At 43.7% G+C, this 22924-nt stretch overlaps 1 protein-coding gene across 1 annotated transcript in view; it reads right to left on the reverse strand.

Moving 5' to 3' along the window:
• SIM1 (SIM bHLH transcription factor 1) overlaps window positions 1-22924 on the reverse strand; it is a 54649-nt gene that overhangs the window by 23319 nt on the left and 8406 nt on the right. Inside the window, exons 3-9 of the mRNA XM_001505994.3 lie at window positions 19382-19464; window positions 16569-16658; window positions 15860-15968; window positions 15494-15579; window positions 14537-14736; window positions 14346-14452; window positions 13381-13528 (exon numbers count right to left, since the gene is read on the reverse strand). Of these exons, the coding sequence (XP_001506044.1) occupies window positions 13381-13528; window positions 14346-14452; window positions 14537-14736; window positions 15494-15579; window positions 15860-15968; window positions 16569-16658; window positions 19382-19464 (823 nt within the window). The remainder of the gene's footprint in view (window positions 1-13380; window positions 13529-14345; window positions 14453-14536; window positions 14737-15493; window positions 15580-15859; window positions 15969-16568; window positions 16659-19381; window positions 19465-22924) is intronic.

Here is a 22924-nt window from a genome sequence, read left to right on the forward strand (position 1 = left end):
CCACAATATGCATTGTTTGCATAAACACTACCTCTCAGTCAGTGATATTTATTGAGAGTCCCCTGAGCGCTGGGCACTGTACTAAATGACGGGGAAATACAACAGAAGATGCATGTTCCCTGCCCTCAAAGCCCTTAAAAATCTAATGACTGCCTTTCTAGAGGCCATTCCTCTTCACCCACCTCTTACTGCCACGATCCAATTGGTTGTGGCATTTCTGGCTTCAATCATTGGTTTGAGCCCCCCAAAAATAAAAAGTCACATGGCACCATGAAGTGGCTATGAGGGATACCAAGACTATGATTACATTTCCATTTCAAGGGAGAATTTTTGAAGCAAACAAATTGTGGTCCAAGGCAGGAACTCTGAAAATGAATTTTACTTACTAGGTTAGCTTTTCTTATAGTGAGGATTCTCCATTTAGGAAAGATTGGATGAACCTCAGTCTTGAGACTTCAAGACCAAGAACCTGCACAAAGGAACTGATCATAGTGCTCGTGGCATGAACAGTGCCACTTGTATTTTCTCACCCCTGGCCACTGTCTTTCTGCTAAGGCACAGAGGGTAATGAGGGCACAGAGAAGCACTGTGGCTTAGTGGAAAGAGCATGGACTAGGGAGTCGGAGGTCATGGGTTCTAATCCCCGATCTGCCATTTAACAGCTGTGTGACTTTGGCATGTCACTTAACTTCTCCGTGCCTTAGTTACCTCATCTGTAAAACGGGGATTAAGACTGTGAGCCCCAAGTGGGACAACCAGATTACCTTGTATCTACCCCGGTGCTTAGAAAACTGCTTGGCACATAGTAAGTGCTTAACAAATACCATCATTATTATTATTGTTATTATTATTAATGAGCCACTAGACCCTAAGTTCCTTGTGGGCAGGGATTGCATTTACCAACTCTATTTTATTGTACTTTCCCAAGTGCTTAGTACAGTGCTCGCCACACAGTACGCACTCAATAAATACCACTGATTGAGTAAACCAAAGATAGGTGTAGTCTTCATCTACAGGAAGAACTTAGGACTAGAACCCAGGTCTCCTGATTCCCAGAGCAATGCCATTTCCAGTGGACCAACAGCAGCCCTGGGACTAGAGCCCAGATCTCCTGATTCCTAATTGCATGTTTGATGCTTTTGTGTCTATCTTCTCCACTGGATTTTAAGTTTCTCAAGGGCAGGGTCTTTGAATCTTTACTTTTTTTCTGGAACCTGTTACACACTATGTGCCAGGCACTGTACTATGCTTTGGGGTAGATACAAGATAATCAAGTTGGATACAGACTTGTCCCACATGAGACTCACAGTATACTGGAGATAAGAGGATAAAATCCCCATTTCACAGATAATAATAATAATAATAATGTTGGTATTTGTTAAGCGCTGTGTGCCAAGCATTGTTCTAAGCACTGGGATAGAAACAGGGTAATCAGGTTGTCCCACCTGAGGCTCACAGTCTTAATCCCCATTTTACAGATGAGGTAACTGAGGCACAGAGAAGTTAAGTGACTTGCCCAAGGTCATGCAGCAGGCATGCGGCAGAGCTGAGATTAGAACCTAGGTTCTCTGACTCTTTCCAGTAGGCCACACTTCTTCAATTGTCATTTTTCTCAGCATCTTCAACAGTGCTCAGCCTTAAACCAATGCTCAAATTAGTACTGATTTTATTAAAATGATGTTGATTACCATCCCCTACAATCCCTAGGCTTGAACCATTTTATAACTTTCAGTTGAACCTGACTCTTCAGCCGTCTCACCAATTTTACAAAGGCTCCCACACATCTCCTTAGAAAATTGCTTCCAATTCTTACTTTCAAATAAAAAGAAGCTAAAGGTTTTCACCTTTTTGTCTCAGGCCACCATTATACAAATGAAATGAATCTGAAATTTAACAGGCATATTTTTATTCTCTGCATCTCACATACTTCATTTGTTCTCAAGGCTTAATCTAAAGCATAAGGGCAGTCCATTTTTGATATTTCTGGTTAGTGAATTATCCAATCCCTTTATAGTCTCTTCCCGCCACAGGGCCCTTTCATTGATCGTGGAAACTCAAAAGAAGCTAATAGGAGGAGAGTCTGATCATGGAAACCTCAAACTCTCCTTCTTCTCCCTAAGAAGGAAGATAAGAAGAGTTGGTAAGTGAAAAATCAAAGTTTCTCCTTGATAGCAGCTCTGAAAAGAAGTTTGATAGAAAAATAAATGGAAATTATTGGGTTAATAATAATAATTGTGGACCTTGTAAAGAGCTTTCCAAATGCCGAGCACTGAGGCACAGAGAAGCAAAGTGACTTGACCAAGGTCATACTGCATAAGTGGAGGAACTGGGATTAGAACCCAGGACCTCTGACTCCTAGGCCAGGGCTTTTTTCCACTAGGCCATGCTGCTTCCAAAGGGTAATTGAGTTTAGTGGATGATCTGGTGATTTTTATTTACCCATGTTATCTCTGCCCCTCTCTTCTCTCAACTCAATTACAAGGGAAGGTAGGTGGTGATAAGTCACCATTTTTCATGAAGTTGATGACTCTAATGAAGACAGAGTCTAAGGAGGCTGAATTAGATATCCTTAAATCAGAAGAAAAGTCGGGGGATCTCTGTGCAAGTTGGGCATTGAACCAGGATGGCCTAGTAGATAGAGCATGGGCCTGGAAGTTAGAAGGAACTGGGTTCTAATCTTGGCTCCTCCACTTATGTGCTGTGTGACCTTGAGCACGTCACTTCACTTCTCTGAGCCTCAGTTACCTCATCTGTAAAATGGGGATTCAGACTGTGAGCCACATGTGGAAGGGGGATTGTGTCCAACCTATTTAGCTTGTATCTAACCCAGGGCTTAGAACAGAGCTTGACACATAGTAAGCACTTAACAAATACCATCATTATTATTTATTATCTCATCCTGGTTCCCAGACATTTCCAACAGGTGATCCTCTGGCAACAGGAACAATGTGCTCTACCAAGTGCTCAGTACAGTGTTATACACACAATAGACACTAAATAAGTACTACTGACTGATTGACCCCTTTTGAATCCAGCAAGAGAGCTGTATCCAAAGGTTTCTAACTGCCCAGTGAAAATAGTTTGGAACTCCGACATTCACATAATGTTACAGAGGGAAGGAGCTCTGATCCCAGGACCTCAAAGAAAAAGTCACGCCAAAAATAATGACAGCTGCAAATGATTTCTCTTAAATGCCCAAATCTCTGCTTATTCAATTTAAATATTTTGGGGGTATGTCCTATAACATTTATCCTTGATTAAACCACTTCCAGATAGTTAATCATTAATGGTTTCTTTACTGTTGCTGTGCAAACAGTTCATTGATACCTATGACATCAAATCTCATAGACTTGTTCTTTAATTGGATTCATTTATTTCTAATCTGCTTAAGCCCTTACTATTGTAATGCTTGACTAAATATACATTAAACTCTTTTATTTAAAGGCTAAAATAAATCAGAAGATAAGCTTTGGTCATGTGGATTCAAAAGGTTGCAGGCGGCTTTCTGATAAATTGAAAACACAGATCCATTTCCTAGATCATTCACACATATAAAGGCAGAAATCTTAGATCAAACAGCTTCTGGTTCCTTCAACCATTTGAGGTTCCTTCAACCAGAAGTATAAAATGCAAAGAAAAAATGCACAGAATAATGCCAGAACTGGATATTGTTTTTGTGGCTATATTTAGAATTATTCTAATGAAACAAAAAAGAGAAAGAAGAGTACTTTGGAAACAACAGAAACTAAGGGGAATATTACAACAATATTTACATAAATATGAGAGCTCTATTTACCTGAAAGGATACACTGCTACTCCAGGGGTTTTGTGGCATTATTTATTAGCACTTCACCAATAAGACACATCCTTGCATTTTGCTACTCCTCAAACTGCTCTTCTGAGAGAACAGTTTAGATTCTTGTGGGTCTTGCATAGAGCGGAAGAACATCATAATAATATGTACTAAGTACTTAATATGTGCTAAGTACTGGGATAGCCAAAGCTATGAGATTGGACCCAATCCCTACCCCACATGGGGCTCATAATCTACATTATCCCCATTTTACATATGAGGAAACTAAGGCCTAGAGACGTAGTGGCCAGTGGCAGAGCTGGGACTAACACGCAGGTCTCCTGAATACCAAACCCGTCCTCTTTCCAGGTGGTCACACAGCCTCCTCTCATCTTCTAGGTCATTTGAAAAAAAACTCAAATGTCTTGCATTTCCAGGCGCTGCCTTAATCCAACAAGGAGGTGATTACCACAATTCGATAGGGTAAGTATTAGACTGCACCAAATCTTGAACTTGGGATCTTGACTTTAAGGAGATACATAGAGTGTTGAGTGTTTACGTAATGCAATACACTGGAACAGACACTTGGAAAAGTGCAATAGAAGCATGAGAAATGGTCCCTGTCCACAAGGTACTAATACTCTAATGGTGAAGACAGATCTAACAATTAAGATGGAAAAAAGGAAAAGCTAACTGTGGGATTCTTGACCTCACACGTTAAAAATAACATGTTGTCAAATCAGAGGCGTGAAAAACCAAATGTGACAAAGGAGCAGTAGAGAAAAAAAGTGATGAGAAATAGCCTAAAACTCAAGAAGCCTATTTCAACCACAACAAAAGAAGATGGAAAGAAAGAAAGCAAGGTAGAGTCTCTTCATGCTGAAAACTGTGAAAGCTCATCCAGAGTAGCTGTTAATGAAACTAAGTCTCTAGCAAAGTCCCGATAATATGCTGAAAATTTTCTCAAAGGAATTGGAAAAGGTAAAATATCTTGGAGAGGGAAGGTGAAGGGGGTGGAGAGAAAAGCCTCATAGGTTTATTAGATAACAAATTCCTTGTGGTCAGGGAACAAATGTTTTGCTCTTGCTGTACTTTCCCAAGAGCTTCATACTCAGGAGGTACTCAGTAAATACCACTGATTGATTCAGTGTTGTCCCAAACATGCTTTGCTCTGCCATGAAAACTGGAAAAGATGGAACAAGAAAAAAAATGCATAGAGTACACTGTGGTAGGGCTGTCACAGGAGAGAACTACATTCAGTTCAGCTGTAGTGTGTGTTCTCATTACACAATTTAGATAGGGCACTATTGAGGAATTAGGGAACTTTCCTCCCATAATGCAACTGCGGCTGGCTAAGCTGCAATCTGGTGTCAGAAGAAAAGGTTGTGCCCATGAAGGTAGCATTCCGCAAGCCTGAGCATCCTAAAATCATTTTCCTTGAGCACAAGGTTTTTAAGAGTACAACCCGCACTACAGAAGAACTGTTTTGGCTTTTTTTTTCCAAAAGGAATTGCTTTATTACTACTCTAAAGGTGAAAGAGCTGAATAATAATTTACTAGAACATTTAGTTCTTCTAGAATAGGGGAGTTACGCATTGCAGACTAACTCGATGTAAAGGGAAATACAAGGGATAGACTGTATGTCTTGACCAGCACTGTGTGCAGAGGAACATTATTTTCTCCTGACACTGTATCACATTCTATCCAAATAGGTGCATACTATAGGAAGAACATGCCCCAATTCCCTCACTGTGTCCTATCCCAACTTTGTAGTAAAAATAGTTGTTACAGAAGAACGGAGTGTACCAAAGATTATATCAGTGAATAACATGACGAGAAAATAATAAATTGTAAGCTGCTCGAGGGCAGGAACCACATGTCCTTCTATTGTATGATCCCTATCCCTAGAATGGTATATTGCAGTACAGTTCAGTACTGTGCTCTGCACACAGCGGGTCCTCAGTGAATACTGATAATGATGGTGGTGGAATTTTTCAGTAGTGCAAAATCTATGTCCCTTCTTGAGTGCTCAGCCAAATCAGAGCATTAAATCTTGGTTGGTCAGATTTCCTACCATGGAATCAAGGGAATTAACTTCGAGTGAAATGGAGAAAGAGAAACTAAGGGTTTTGGAGAAACTTAGAGGAAGCCACCTGGGGAATTTATGTCAATGAATCTTCAATACTTCAGGAGCCCAAAAAGCACTAGGGCAACTAAGCCATGCATATTGCAAATACTACAACACAGTTTCTTCCTACAAGAATTCTTCAAGAACATAACCACTGCATACTGTACTCAGTATTTGGTTAGCAATTTACACAGGTTGAAAGATCCTTATGAACAGGAAATGCATCTTTTAACTCTACTGTACTCTCCCAACCACTTTGAAGAGTGCTTTTAGATGCTCAATAAATGCTAGTGATTGATATAGGTATATGGACCCAAAACAATGATAATTCCTAGTCAATTTAAAAGAGGTACATGCAATTTGACCATAAACACAGATTTATCAACAAACTGAAACCAAGATGGTTGGAAGGACAGTACTTGTGAAGGAGTACGTCCTAATGGATAGAGTACGGGCCTGAGAGTCGGAAGGATGTGGGTTCTAATCCCAGCTCTACCACTTATCTGCTGTGTGACCTTGAGCAAGTTACTTAATTTATCTGTGCTTCAATCACCTCATCTGTAAAATGAGGATTAAGACTATGAGCCCTATGTGGGACACTGTCTGTGTCCAACCTCAATAGGTTTTATGTACCCCGGCACTTAGAACAGTGCCTGACACATAGTAAGCACTTAAATACATTTTTAAAAAAGAAAACACTTTATTTCTGAGGGTAGATTGAAAGCACTAGAACTCTTCAATCTGGAAAGACATGGGCTGAGGCAGAACATTATGGAAGTTTATAGAATTATGATTAGAGAACATAGGGAAAAGGAGAATTATTTTTTAACAAATCCCACAACAAGAAGCCAAGAGAGCCCCATTCAAAGTTGATGACACTGAGTTTGAAACACAAGAAAACACTTTTTTTTTTACCAAGTATGGGTTAAGTTCAAGAATTCATTCCCACAGGAAGATGGAGCAGACCAAAAGTACCCATAAATTCAGGAAGGATTTGGATAGCTAGATGAATAAGAGTATTAGAGGTTAATAGAGGTAAAGGTTAGGGATGACAGATAGATCCAAGGAGGACAACCAAATTCTGTTCCTCTAAGCAACCTACAGACACTTGCAGAGACAGAATTCTAGGCATTGACTGAGAAAATAAACAATTTATGTCTTACATTATAATTTTTAAGTTGAAGAACTGTAAGGATATGAAATGTTGTGAAATGAATATTATGTGCATTCATTTTAAAAGAAATGTAAAGAACCTAGATATTTCATTTCATGAAGCATTTGTTTATATGCTAGCTGTCATGAAATTATCTTTTGTACAAATGGCATCGTCAATTTATGTTTCTAATCATCAGTTACATAAAAACAAGATCATCTGAAGAGGACAACTGGGACCTTTATGTATAGGATTACCATAACAGAGATTACCCACAATTAAGCACCTAATCCAATTTATGAGTATATATTAGTGTTACAGTTATTATTTTGAATGATTTTGAAGCAAAAATTAATATATACCACAGTTCTCCCCAGGATGCCCCAGGGGTAAATTATTTTGATATTTGCAGCGGCTTGACAAGCCAACCGAAGCTTCACTTTACATTGTAGGTGGCTTAGAAGGGAAACGCTGCAATCTGAAAATTAATGAAACCAATTTCCACTATTAGGCTTTTTCTATGAAAATTCTCTTTTAATTTTCTCGGCTAGAATTACCTAATGATGTGGAAAAACTAAGGACATAAACAGTGCTCTAGAGAGACCATCAATCTTCTACCCAATATTTGAGAAAGGCACCAAGGAACTCATACTTGGAAGAGTGGAGCCATTGTCTTCCCAAAGTAAGCAGTAAAAACATCAAGGGGAAGGGAAGTGTATACAAAAAATGGACTATTTAAATACCTGAACTTTGCCAAGGGCATAGTACTGTGCTTTGTACACTGCAGGTGCTCAACAAATACTCTTGATTGGAAAATATATATATACATATCAATATAATTGCTTTCTTGAAATTTGACCAAGATAGGTTTGGGGGCCATATTTGAAAATAATAAATAACATTTGCTTTTTTTAAAAAAAATTTTTGTTAATAGTACAATAGCCTTGTCAAGATAAAAAAGAATTCAAGTTCTGCATTTTCTACTGCAGGGCCTGCATGCATTTTTCATTTGCACATTCACATCTCCATGTTTATATAACCAGAGGGCTTTTGGTAGAAAGCAAGAACTTCTCACTACTACAATTACCTAGATGTGTTCTGTTATTGGTTACATTGAAATTGGAAATTTTACATGGAAAATACTTAGGAAACATAATAACTCCCTTCTCTAGTCTCAGAAATTCATTTTAGGGCACTGCATAGCATTTTGCAATAAAACAATCCTCGTCTTCATTTAGCTAAACCAATTGCAGCAGCTACAATACTTTTGATTAAGAAAATGTGACCAGTCATTTTTAAACCCGTGTCTTTGTCCAAAATTACCAAATCACCCTTGATTCCAATCCTGCCCTGTTTTTACATTCAACCACAATTCTCATCAGACTGCTAATTAACAATGCAGAAATATTTTACAAATGCATGCCGGAGAAATCTCTTAAAAACAATTGGATATTGATATTCTGATTCTGCATTGCACCAGGTGGAAGCTCAATAAACTGATCGGTGATTAATTCTAAAGCATTAGTAAACTAAACCTTGTGAAGCATACCTTTTGCATATATGTAAAATGGATTTCCCATTTACAGAAATAGGAAAAATAGTAAGACGAACATACTTAGATCATGGATATTCTTGATTTAGAAAAAAAACTAAAATCATTCTCCAAACACATTAAAAGTTGCACTATAGCTCCCTGAGTGTGAGACAGAGACCCTGTCTGACCTTCTTATCTTATATTAGCACAGTGCTTGGTACAAAATAGGCATTAATAATACTACTACCACATAGTAAGTACTTAATACCATTAGTAGTAGTAATATTAGTTATTATTAATAAATAAATTAAATGTATTAAACAAAGAGTATCCTTTCAACCTTGATTCCCACCCTTTTCCTGGAAATGAGCTTTCAGAATTAATTTTTCTTTTCTTTCAACATACAAGCCACAGAACCAAGTCGATAGTGCACTAATCTGAGAGTCAGAGGATCTGGGTTCTAATTTCAGCCCTGCCTCATGTCTTGTGTGTGACCTGGTAATTTAACTTCTCTGTGCCTTAACTAATCATATTTATTTAACACTTACTCTGTGCAGAGCACTGTACTAAGCACTTGAGAGAATACAGTGTAACAGAGTTGGTGGATATGTTCCACAAGGGAGAGATAGACATTAAAATTAATCATGGACGTATATATAATTGCTATGAGGCTAAGGGTGGATTGAATCAAATGTGCACCTTCAAGTGCAAAGGTGATGCAGAAGAGAGAGGGAGTAGGATGAGTTGGAAAGGCCTCTTGAAGGAGACATGAATGTAGTTTCCTCAACTGTAAAATGGGGATCCAATATCTGTTCTCCCTCCTATTTAAAGTGTGAGCCCCACATGGGACACAGTCTCCATGACCCAATTAATTTGTATCTACCACAGCTCTTAGAACAAGTACTTGACATATAGTAAGAACTTAATAAATAACTTAATTATAATTTTTATTACATACCAAATCTCAGTTTCACTTCTATATGATAAAAATATCACAGTTTTGGCTATGTGAAGGTAATCTGGCTAAACCAACTCAACCAAATCCCTTAACTCTTTGAAATGTATACTTTCCTCTAAAATACTTCATACTTATTGTTCTAATCTTCACACTGTCCTGGGATGTCTCCAAAGTTCAAGAATTATAAAATACAAAGTACAAAGTGTACAAAATACACTCACAAGACTAGGTGAAAAGTGTCAAAACCAGCTTGAGAAGCAGCATGGCTTAGAAGATATAGAACATGGATCTGGGAGTCAGAAGGACCTGGGTTCTAATCTTGACTCCATCACGTTTGCTTAGTGACCTTGGGCAAGTCAGTTAACTTCTCTGAGCCTCAGTCACCTCATCTGTAAATTTGGGATTAAGACTGTGAGCCCTATGTGGGACAGGGATTGTGTCCAGCCTCATTAACTTATACCTACCCCAACACTTAGAACAATGCTTGGTATATAGTAAGTGCTTAATAAGTGTCATATTTATTAAAAGTTAGTTAATTTTGCATTTGTCTTTTATTTCAAAACCTGTTGGTCCATGCTGAAACTAAAAAGACCCTAAGAAATTTTCATGAATCTGCAAAAAAAGTGAAATGGTTTCCCATTTGTATTTAACTCTAACTAAACTTCACTGAACCTCAGGATTTCAGACCCATATTGGAAAATTTAAATTTAATAATAATATCTCTACTCTCCAAATTTCAATCTTCCAGAGCACGTGACACTTCACTAGCAATAATAGAAACTCCAGTGAATTTTCCATTTGCCTCCAAAATAATCCAATGTTCTATTGCTACACTATTGTAACAATTTGAACTGGGCAGATTTTAAATAGCTCAATTAACCTTTATCAGTTGTTATACAATATTGAGCAGTCTTGTACAGAAAATAATTTAGAAAAAAAAAGGATTTAACAGGAAAAGGATTTTACAGGAAACAGTCCATCCAAATATCTAAAAATATGGTTTCTCTGAGACTACTTAACATTCTAAAAACAAGGTTTTATCACAAGGAATTAATCATTCATTTTACCCATTTTATTGGTTTTATTTCAATTTTGTTATAATACTTTAAAATCTGCATTTCACAAACACAGTAGTTCAATTAAAACGTGACCTGTCACAATATATATTTTGCAACTGTGATTTTGCGTGTAACTTTATTTAGTGTATTTGAAAAGAAGCCACTTATCATTCTGGTGCTTCAGGAAGAAACAACACAGAAAACAAATGTATGTTCTAGGTCACCACTACGATTGAGAATCAATAGGAATCTGTTTAATTTGCTAAGACAATGTAAATTAGTAACTTCCAACCAGATGTGTGATGTGCACATCAAACTGCAACCTGTTCATTATGAAAATCCTGTCAACACTCAGCAAGTCACTTGATGACTTTTTATCTACTGCAGTTTCCACATTAGTGGCTATAAAAATTGTCTAGAGAATTTTTGCACATACAAAGAAATTGATGTTGTAAATATGTAATAGGGTGACAAACTATTTATCCGGTGTGTGCTTGTGGGCTTTCATGGGTTTTTGTAATTTTTCATAGGCAGGTGGAGGGAGAAGAAAACATTCAGAAGAAAGCCATGCATTTTTCCTCTCCAATAAATCATTTCTTTAGAATCATTAAGTCTTTTTTTCTGATAGGCAGTTGCTAACTGAACCTTTGGCACTGAAGGAGTATGCAATGTTGGGAAAAAAGGTCAACAGAAAAAGAAAGTACACTTATTCATTGAAAAACAAAACAGAATTTTTCAAAGTGACTAAAAACATAAATTAAGCTTATCCATTGGGAGGTATAGCTTGCATTCTGATCATTTATATGGGCCCGTGTGACTGTGTGCCCTGCTGTTTGATAAAAAATGATTATTAAACACAGGCACACACACAGGAAAGCAGAGTCTATATAGCACTTGTGATGTCTCAGACATACAAAGCACCTTCTTAAAGTATGTGAGTTTCCTTTTCATGGCAAGCAGACATAATTTTTCACCCTTTAGCACTTCTGTCTCCCCAAAGTGGTTTATTCTAAGGAACACGTTTTTGGCCTTTTCTCTTGTGTTTATTTTAATAGCTTGAAAAATGGCAAACATTGGAAAGAAATAGCTACACTTGTGAAGAGGCATGTGATGGCTGAAATGTGAAATGCTGGGGATGTTCCTGTTCATAGTTAAAAATCTGTAGTCTTCTTGCATTTATGAGTCTACAACAGTATTAAACTTCAAAACTGCTCCTGGAAAAGGTGGAAATCAAAAGGATTTTCTTAAAAGCCAAATGTAGTTTCCATAAAGAGAATCCTCTTCTGAGCCAAATTAATTTGCCAAATTCAATAAATCATATTTTCTTATTAAACAAGGAACTACGCAAATAATCCTGTTGCCAACTAAAGCATTAACATCTACTACATTTTTAATGTTGTAATTAAAAGTATGTGAAATTAATCCATTCCCATAATCAGCCACATCATCTGAGTCCTAGGCAAACACACATACCCATCTTCCTAATATGCAAAGACCTTTCTTCTCGGGATCGGCTCTGTCAGTATTTCCATAATAAATAACTTCTGCAGTGACAAAAATCAAAAGACTTTCAACTACAGAAAAGGTAAATTCAAAATACAGAAGCTCAGAGTTCTTCGCTAAAGTCAACAACAAAGCAGACCATTCCATCTGAATAAATATTATATCCAGTGTGCTCTTTCTACCCCAAAATAATCAATCGTATTAATTGATCCCTTACTGTGTGTAAGAATACTGCAGTAGGTGCTAGTCATTTGATTTAGCATATAGCCAACCAGAAGCAACAATATGTATCAAAAACCCTGCGACTGCAGTCAGCCTGCTGGAAATGATAGCCGTTCTCATCAGCCCACATACCATATCATCCACAGGTACTATTTCACCCAAAATCCACAACCGCATAGATCTCACGCATCCTTACAATAGGTCGCATTAAGGGCTGAGTGCTAACCAAGATTTCTCGCATTAGCTCTGAAGCTCGTTCATTTTCGTGGGCTAAATTCAGGCCCTATGGCCACTTAAACCTTCCTTGTGGTTCAGTGTATCAAACAGATCCATTCACATATTCATATTCCCTCTCCCTTCCCCCTCCACTTTGATTGGAGGCTGTTTGAAATTAGGAACTTCAAACTCCAGATTTGGGAAAGTGAAACAGATGTCCCAGTTCTTAACTGGGATCTTAATGGCTCCCATCGATGAAGCTTTCTTCTTTCTTTTCTTGATGCGGCATTAAGTTTTATTTAAGACAGGGTGTCTTTAAAAGGTAAGAAAATAGAAAGCAAAGCGCCGTGGCTGCAGCCCTATAGAATGACAAAGGCACTCTCCTGAGTTCCAAGTGTTGTCAGCCCTGACTCTCTCATCTGGGATCATGAGATCTTTCTCCCCTCCCCATTTCAGGGATGAGGGTGGGAGGTGGGTCTGGGGGTGGGAAGGGTGGAAAGGGGAAGATGGAAGGGTGGAAAGGGGGGAGGTGGAAGGGTGGGAGGAAGGAGAGGTGGGAGATGAAGAGAAATGGGGTGGAAGGGGTGGATGAGTACATAAGAGACAGAGAGAAGGGGTAAAATGTAGGGAGGTGGCTTTTAGAAGGGTGAGAGCAGGGAAGGGAGAGAGCATGGAGATGGAGAGAAAGAAGGTGGGGGGGGGGGGGAGTGGAGAAAAAAAATGGGCTTCCAAAGAAGGAATGAGGCTTCTCCTCCCAGCCAGGAGCCAACAGGGTCCACCTCCCCCCAGGGCCAACAGCCCCGCCGGACACTCACGTGAGCACGTAGTTGACGCTGACGATGCAATGAGGTCTGGAGGAGCGGCTGTTGTGCACGATGGTAGCATAACTCTGCACCCACACCCAGCCTCCGTGCTTCGCCAGAAACCGATAGTATTTGGTGGTCACCTGCCCCTTCACCAGCACTGAGGACAGCAGGGAGGGACAAGTAGGCGGAGAAAGTCACAGCCCGGCCCTGGCCGGTCCCGCGAGGAGGGACGCGGCCCAGGTCAGTCCCGTCCACCCTCTCCACCCCCGGAGGCCCGATGATTGATGTGTTAATATTAGTCTGTATCGAATGCATTCGATCCCAACGACACCCCCTCCGTTCCCTCTTTCTCCCTTCCTTTCTGTTTTTAGGGGAGTCGAGGGGCCCGGGGCTGAAACAGAGAGGGCCAAATATCCAGCTGCCCCCCAAAAAGGGCCTTTTTCTGCCTCTGTTGCTCTTAATAGCTGAGGCAGGTGGTCGGAAGGCTTGCCCCGCTCTCGAGAATATTAAAATTCGGACTGACATCGCCTTGTCCGGGAGATTCAGACTGAAGAAGCTGTTATGAAAACAGGGAGGGGCAGGAAAGGGAGAGAGGACAGATGGAGAGACGGAGGGAGCTAGGAAAAGAGGGAGAGGAAGGTGGGAGAGTGAAGGCAGGGAGATGGTGGAAAGGAAGATGGAGAGAGGGGGATGATGTGAGACAGGTGGGGGGAAGCAGAGGGAGGATCGAAGAGATGGGGGTGGCAAGAGGAGGAGGGAGGGGAAAGAAAGGGGGGGGTCCAACCTGAGTCCCGGAGAAGTCGAGCAGAGGAAGGTGGGATTCCCCGGGGATTTGCTAGGCCCCGTGCCCGAGCCCCCAGTTCCCTGTCCCCCAGCTGGGCAGCCGAATTGTACTTTCCAAGCGCTTAGTACAGTGCTCAGCACACAGTAAGCGCTCAATAAATACGATTGAATGAATGCATGAAGCTCCTTACACAAGTGGTGGGCGCAGCGCAGGTGGAAAGTGTCGCAGCCATGGACGTGGTGGTAGAGGGTCTTCTCGATGAGGTCCTGAGGCTCGTACCCCGTCAGCTCGGCCACCCTGGGAAGAAGGGCCAAAGGTCAGTCCGTCTGTGAGGAAGAAGAAGACGAGGAGGAGGAGGAGGGGAGGGGCCGTCCTCCCTACCTGGAGTCGAGGAAGATGAGCTTCATATCCAGGCTGGCCCGGAACATGAACATGTTGCTGTGTAGTTTGATCTCCGTCACGGCGCTGGGGGGCAGCGAGTGGCCCACGGCCACCAACCCCACATTCTGGTAGCAGCCGTCGAAGGGCGACATGTCCAGGCTGTACTGGCGGATCTTCAGGTACCCACTGCAATGGATTACCTGGAGTGGGAGGGAGCGTTAAAGCTGCCACCTTTCTCTCCATCCCCTTCCCTCTCCCCTCCCCACCACACACACACACACACACACACACAATCTCCGGGTCGACCCTCTGGGAGCCAAGGTCATGTGGCTAGAGCCCGGGCATAGTGGCTAAAACCCGGGTCTGGGAGTCAAAAGGTCATGGATTCTTATCCCTGCTCCGCCCGCATGTCTGCTGTGTCACCTTGGGCAAGTCGCTTAAATTCTCTGTGCCTCAGTTACCTTATCTGTAAAATGGGACTCCGAGACCCCCATGGGAGAACCTGATTACCATGTATCTGCCCCAGCGCTTAGAACAGTGCTTGGCACACACATAGTGAGAGCTTAACAAATACGATCATTATTATTAATATCATTATTATTATTATTCTCCGGTTTCAGGACTGAACCGTCAGACCGGACTGACGGATGGGGTGGCTCGGGGTGGAAAAGCGCCGGGATGTCCCATTCATTCATTCCTTCACTCAGTCGTATTTATTGAGCGTTTATTGCGTGCAGAGCACTGTACTAGGCGCTTGGGAAGTACAATTAAGCAACAGAGAAAATCCTGCCCACAACGAGCTCACAGTCTAGAAGGGGGGAGACAGACATCAAAACAAGTCAACAGGCCATAGACAGCAATCATCATTGGAAGGTGCCCGAGGGCCGCGCCCACCCACCCATCCTGAAGGGCAGTTTCCATCCCACTGCCTCCGAGCCCCTCGCCCGGGACACGCACCTTGTAGCCCCCGCAGGTGAGCCCCGCATTCCTTTTGGCCAGGACGCACTTCATCCTCAGGAAAAAGGACCGTTCGATCTCATACTCTAGAGAGGAGGCAGAGACCTGGGTGAGAAAGGCAGGGACGGGGAAATGGGGAGCCTGGGGGGACTGGAAGGACCCTTGGAGGTGGGGATAGAGGCGATTGGGAGGGGATACTGAATGGGAGGGAGCTTCGGAGGGGCCACAGGAGCACAGGAGGGCAGATTCTCCCAAAATTTCGACTCAGAAAGGATGGACAGAGAAGGATCCCGTCTCCTCGGCCCCCCACCCAAGGGTGGACGGACTCACGGCGGGGGTAAAAGTGGGGAGGGGGTGTACTTTTACCATGCACGAAATGGGAGTGGTAGGGCTGGTGGGCTGTGAGCACGGCGGTCATCTCGTCGTGGTCAGCGGGATGGATGTACTCGTAAATGCTGTTTCCGGTCAGCTCTACCTGTTTCAGACGTGGAGTCCCACGTTACCCGCACTGACAGGGATGTTTTTCCCCTCCTCTCCCCGCCCCACAGCACTTATGTATATCTCTATAATTCTATGTATTTATATTGATGCCTGTTTACTTGTTTTGAAGTCTGTCTCCCCTCCCCCTCCCACCTCTAGACTGTAAGCCCGTTGTGGGCAGGGAGTGTCTCTCTATTGCTGAATTGTACTTTCCAAGCGCTTAGTACAGTGCTCTGCACACAGTAAACACTCAATAAATGCGATTGAATGAATGGATTGATGGGACTGCTGAATCCAACACACTTTCATTCATTCATTCGTATTTATTGAGCGCTTACTGTGTGCAGAGCACTGTACTAAGCGCTTGCAAAGTACAATTCAGCAATAGAGAGACAATCCCTACCCAACAACGGGCTCACGGTCTAGAAGGGGGAAGAACACACCCACATATAGGTGCCCGACATCTCGTCTCCCTCTCCCTTCAGGAGAGAGGTGGAGACGGGCTTTCTCCTGGACAGCTCATACATCATCCAGGGCGCTGAGAAGGGGAGAGAGGGAAAGGTCGGGATCATCCCTCCCCTCCCCTTTCACCTACCTGAGACAGGCCCAGGTGAACAGAGGCCGTCTCCGAGATGTACATGATCTTCCCATCGGGGGCCACGACGAAAATGAAGCCGTCTAAGGTCTAGGGAGACGGATAGAAGAGTCAGAGACACGAGGCCGAGGAAGAACGTGGTGAAGAGGCAGGAGAGAGGAACAGTGGGTGGTGGGGAGGATGAGAAAGAGGAGGAGGCCAAGACCGAATGGTCCTTGAACAGGACCAGGAAGGCATTGGAGGGCCTGTACCAGGGACTTCTGGAATCCCGTTTGCTCAAAAAGTCACCCCGGATGAGGGTCGGGAGAATTTCGGACTCTCAGAGATAGAAAGCGCCCAAGTCCAGCGGAAAACGCCGGTAATAATAATAATCGTACTTGTTAAGCGCTTATTATGTACCAAGCACTGTTCTATTCGCTGGTGTTGATACAGGGTAATCAGGTTGTTCCACGTGGGGCTCACAGTCTTAATCCCCATTTTGCAGGGAAGGGAACTGAGGCTAGAGAAGTTAAGTGGCTTGCCCAAGGTCATACTGCATACAAGTGGCGGAAGCGGGATTAGAACTCACGTCCTCTGACTCCCAAGCCTGTGCTCTTTCCACTATAACCCACTCTGCTTCTCTGTCTTCGCTGCATCCGAGAAGCGCCCAGCCGCTTCGACTAATCTAATTAAAGGGTGGAGGGAAGGTGTCAAATCTAAAAATGCCACCGGGAGTTTCACTCTTTTAAATATTTGCTCAGAGACTTGAGCGGGCAACGGGCAATTTAAAACGGTCTGCACTGCAAATAATGCGCCACACAGCACCTGAGCACTGTGTGTGCGTGTGTCTGTGTGTCCCCGTGTCTATATAGTCACCCCCAGGCAGAGAACTCTCCAAAAGAAGCTCGCCCTTGCAAGGACTTATTTCCAAGTTCTGAGTGTCCAGCGCACTAACGAGCAAAGAGGTGCCAACTCAACGGGGCGATGGGCGCCCTTGTTCACCCAGGCCTCTCCAGTTGAGAGGCTTAAGGGTGAAGGTGAGGTTACAGGTCTAGACTCCCAGCTGGTCCCAAATTTTTTTTAATGATATTTCTTAGGGAAGCAGCATGGAGTAGTGGATAGATCATGGGCCTGGGAGTCAGAAGATCATGGGTTCTAATTCGGAATCCTCCACTTAATAATGATGGTATTTGTTAAGCGCTTACTATGTGCCAAGCACTATTCTAAATGGAATTAGAACCCATGACCTCTGACTCCCAAACCCGTGCTCTTTTCCACTAAGCCACGCTACTTCTCTATATACACTTGTCAGCTGTGTTGCCTTGGGTAAATCACTTCACTTCTCTGTGCCTCAGTTACCTCATCAGTAAAGTGCAGGTTACGAGTGTGAGCCCTATACAGGAGAGGCACTGGTCCAAACCGATTTACTGTATCACCTCAGCCCTTGTTAAAAACCTGGCATATAGTAACCATTATTATTATTAGCTTATATGCTAGGCACTGTACTAAATGCTGGGGTATATGCAAAATAATCGGACTGGAAACAGTCCCTGTCCCACAGTCTTTCTTATTTTGCAGTTGAGGGAACTGAGACAGAGAGAAGTTAAGTAACTTGCCCAAGGCCACACAGCAGACGAGTGAAGGAGCTGGAATTGGAACTCGGGTCCTCTGACTCCCAAACTCCATTAAGCCACGCTGCTAAAAATGACCTCAAATTGGGATTTGGGACCCTTCCAAGTTCTATTGTGCAGCTTTCCTCTCCTAAAGTCCCGCCCCCCTTTTCACCCCCGGGCTCCCCCCCTGAAAAGTTGATCACCTAAACTGAGGTTTTTTTCCGACAGCTTCACACTTCTCGGGCCTCCTCTGTGCTCTCGGAGAGGCTAGTTTTAACCCGAACGGGCCACACCTTTCGGCTCGTTTTCATTCTCGTTCATATTATTATGAGACGTGTGATCAAGCGAAAAGAGCATGGGCCTGGGAATCAGAGGACCTGGATTCTAATCCTATCTTTGCCAACGGCTGTGCAACCTTGGGCAAGTCGCTTAATCTATCTGTGCCTCAATTTCCTCAACTGTAAAGTGGGGATTAAATACCTGGTCTCCCTCCTCACACTGTGAGTTCCAGTATGGGACAGCGACTGTGCCCAACCAGACTAATTTGAATCTACCCCAGCGTTTAGAGCAGTGCTTGACACATAGTAAGCGCCTACTAAATATAATAATACTAGTGAATATAATAATCTCTCTCAACTCTTCCCTCCTTCCTCACTCCCTCTCTCCCCCTTCCCCTTTCTCGTTCGCAGGTACAAATTTCGAGTCTTCAATTAGCAGATCAGCCCCATATCAACCCCATACCCACCTTGTTTTTTCCGTTGAGGTCGCTTTCTTATACTATTCCTCTGAGCGGCTCTAAAACTATTTTTTGTTTAATGGAGAGGTTGGAAAAGCCTCAAAGGTTCCTCGGAAAGAAATCCCCTGGGCTTTATGTTCATAGATGATAGACAGTGGAAAGAGCACAGGCTTGGGAGTCAGAGGATGTGGGTTCTAATTCCACCTCTGTCACTTGTCTGCTGTATGACCTCGGGCAAGCCACTTAACTTCTCTGGGCCTCAGTTACCTCCTCTGTAAAAGGGGGATTAAGACTGTGAGCCCCACGTGGGACAACTTGATTACCTTACATTTACCCCAGCCCATAGAACAGTGCTTGGCACATAGTAAGCGCTTAACAAATACCATTATTATTTGGTAGATAGTTTACCCCTCAGGCACGCGGGCCAACAGCAATTCCGTGGCCCGTCTATTAAAGCGGTTTTCTCTCGTTTGGAGGCCAGTTACCTGAAGGAGGTGCGAGCCCAGTTCCCGACCGACATTGTCCAGGGGGCTGGTGCGACTCGAGTGTCCCCACGCTTCTCCGAGCCCTGCAGGTGGAAGACACGGAATACACATCAGTGGCTGGATCCCTGCTCAGACACCCACCCCCACCACCCAGCACCTGGAGAAAGAGCAATCCAAAAGTGGGGGGACTGGGGGGTTTATTTAAATTCTCCCAAGCTCCCGGAACCCCGGAGGAGGATGTCGGTGGCGCATTGTCCAAGCCCTGCCAGAACCCAAGGAAGCAGAGCCACCGGTCCTGGGCTCACCTCTCTTTCGACTCTACGGGCACCCCAGGGACCTGGGAGAGGCCACTCGTCCCCACAAACTGTCAACAGCCTGAAACTGTTCTGGCCGTAATAAAACAGAAGGAAATGGGGGCGTTCGACGTCGGATCTGACTCCCCCTGGACCACTTAGAACCGAAATACCCTAGCCTAGGAGCAGTGGGAGAGGAGCCTTGAAGTGAAGAGCGCCTGACCTCTCTGTAACAAATCCGGAAAAATTCAACCCGAGAGAGACACCTGAACGTGGTTTCGAGCAAAACATGCTGAGCCGGGCAGGCCCGGGAGCTAGCACTTACTCATCAACCCTCAGACCGCTTGCCCGCCCTCTCTTCTCCTCTCTCTTCTCCACTTAAGGCTCAAAAACTGATCACTTTATTTTTAAAAATATCCACCTGTTTCCAGGCTAGTTGTGCGCACTGGCCCCAGGGAGCTATAGGGAGGCAGCGGGATCTAATGGAAAGAGCACCGGCCTGGGAATGCGGAAACATGGCCGTGCTAACCCCGAGTCTGGCACTTGCCTGCGGTGTGATCATGGGCAAGTCACTTAACATCTCTGTGCTTCGATTTCCTCATCTGTAAAATGGGGATAAGATTCAACCTCCCCCTAGATTGTGAGCTTCATAAGGGGAAAATGCTGTGTCTGATCTGATTGTATTGTAGCTACTCCAGCCCTTATCACAGGCCTTGGACCCGTCGTAAGCGTGTACATCATTAAGTACATTATCATCATCATCATCATCATCATTATTATTATTAACGGGCCTAACCCGTTACTCCCTTTCGGAAGTGGGTTTCAAACTCGCCAGACGGCGCTATCTCTCAAGATGAGCTCCACCCCCACAACCCCAATAATAACAATAGTAGTAATAGTTAAGCTCTTACGATGTGCCAAACACTCTGCTAAACGCTGGAATGAATACAATCAGATCACATACCACATTAACCTAGACCTCCAACCCCAACCCCACGCACCGCGCTCCTGTCCTGCGAAGGCCAATTCATTCATTCAATCGTATCTATTGAGCCCTTACTGTGTGCAGAGCACTGTACTAAGCGCTTGGAATGTACAATTCAGCAACAGATAGAGACAATCCCTGCCCAACAACGGGTTCACAGTCTAAAATCCTTCTTGCTGCCCTTATTGAAGGTTCTACGCCGCTTGAGCAAGCGATGATAAATCACTCTGGATTTCGGAAAAGGTTTTCCAAAGTCCGGACTGTCTGTTACAGCGGGAGATAGGAAAGAGAAAGCAGACGGCATTTACCGGGGCCTGGAACCCAGCTATTTATGGGTAATGTCTTTTAGCAGGGTAGCCGCTGAAATAATTTAAACTGGGCAGTTAAAACCTTTTATGCTTACACCATTAAACAAGGCTCAACGTGACAAAAAAAAAAGTGATTTATCGTCGTACAGTGCAAATCACCATGAAGTACACAGTGACAAACGCGGCCGCATAATGATGCCCCACCGGTGACTGCCTTCCACAAATTAAAACGTGAAATTAGCCTCTTTAAAAACTGCTTGACTGGCGATGTCGCTCGGTTATCCTTCGAGTCACGGACAAACAAACAAGCCATCAAAATCTGGGTAGCATGGAGCGGAGAGTTCTCCTGAAGCGTGGAGCCGATTTACCTAGGCTTTTGCACGTCTAAGTAAATCTAACGATTTACCCACAGCTATTCAAACACTGATGCTCGCGGCCCACATCCGGCATTTTCCTGTCCCTCCTCCCTATTTTCAGTCCCTAGATCCTTGGCTGTCGCCCCATCGCTCCCGTGATATTCCAGATCTGACACTCTTTGTCTTTCTTCTCTCTGTCCCTCCCTCCTTGTGCTACATGTAATTCTCTACCTTTTCATTTCTTTCGGTTCTTCCTGTTCTGTCTCTCTTTTCTTCCTCTTCTGTTTTTCATCTTTCTGGATCTCATCATTACTCTCTCCCCTTTTCTATCTCCTTCCATCTCCTGTATCGTCTCTCCAACTCCCTCTCGTTGCGTATCATTGCCTGATTCTATGTCTCTCATATCTCTGACTTCCATCTCTATTAGTTTGTCTCTCTGACTTCCCCACGCTCTGTTTCTCTGACTCTCCCTCTTTCTGTTTCTATCTCTCTCTCTCGTTTCTCTGATTTCCCATCTCTATCTCTGACTCTCCGTTTCTCTGACTCCGTTTCTCTTTTTTTGCGGTCTGTTTCTGTCCCTATCTCTCATCTCTCTGATTCTTCCCCATCCTCTGTTCTCCTTTCCTTCCCCGTTAGGGCTCTTTCGCCTGGGTTCATTCCCTCGGGACTTGAAAGAGGAGGAGACACGGGGGAGGTCGTGTCTGCCTTAAATTCTGCCTCCTCAGGGACTGAGGTAGGAAGCTGTGTCTGCCTTAAATTCTGCCTCCTCAGGGGTTGAGGTTGGAGGCTGTATCTGCCTTAAATTCCGCCTCCTCAGGAGCTGGGGTTGCATCCTAACTCTTGCTCATGTGCCTTCCCAAGCCACCCGGATGGTGTGTTGTAATTTCCCTTCTGCCGTGGCTCAATCCCGAGAGGGGCAGTGCCGGACCCAGATGTACCCCTCGCAGCCCCTTCCAGGAGAAAAACGGGGTCCACTGTCCCAAGACAAACGCGAACACCAGCGGACAAAACTCTGAGCGACGCCTCCTCCTCGCCTCGCTCTTCCTAGTCCCGAGATGGCTGATTAATCCGAGTTTTCGGATCTAATTAGTATGCTCCTAAGAGGGGAGAATAAAACTTCCATCGCGGGTTAATGAATAGCTCGCCCCATTACAGGAACACATTTTTTCACGGAGCACTGCACTCTTTTTTATGTTTTTGGTCAAAACTTCCACCCTCCCGTACGGCCGAGTTAATGTTTTATAATGCAATGTGTTCACTCCTTCACCTAGCTGGTTTTTCCCCATCTTCGTCCCGAGCGAGCCCTCTTGATTTCAGATTCCTTGCCTACAAAAATTGGATCCTCTCACCCTCTGCCTCATCATCATGATATTTATTAAGCTGTGTGCCAAACACTGTGCTAAACTCTGGGGTTGATACTGGAGGGTTCTTTTTTTCTGCTCTCCTCCACCACCCTGAGAACGGAAAAAATAATTCTCCCTCCCGTTCTACCGTCCTTCAAAATCCCCAATTTTCTCCCTCCTTCTTCTAGTCCGGCGATCGGAGTTGCCACTGAAGGTTCCTCGTAGCTGAGGGAAAGGCTGTATTTTTGGCACTTGACC

Source organism: Ornithorhynchus anatinus, chromosome 19 (genome assembly GCF_004115215.2).
Source record: "Ornithorhynchus anatinus isolate Pmale09 chromosome 19, mOrnAna1.pri.v4, whole genome shotgun sequence".
NCBI classification, from domain to species: domain Eukaryota; kingdom Metazoa; phylum Chordata; class Mammalia; order Monotremata; family Ornithorhynchidae; genus Ornithorhynchus; species Ornithorhynchus anatinus.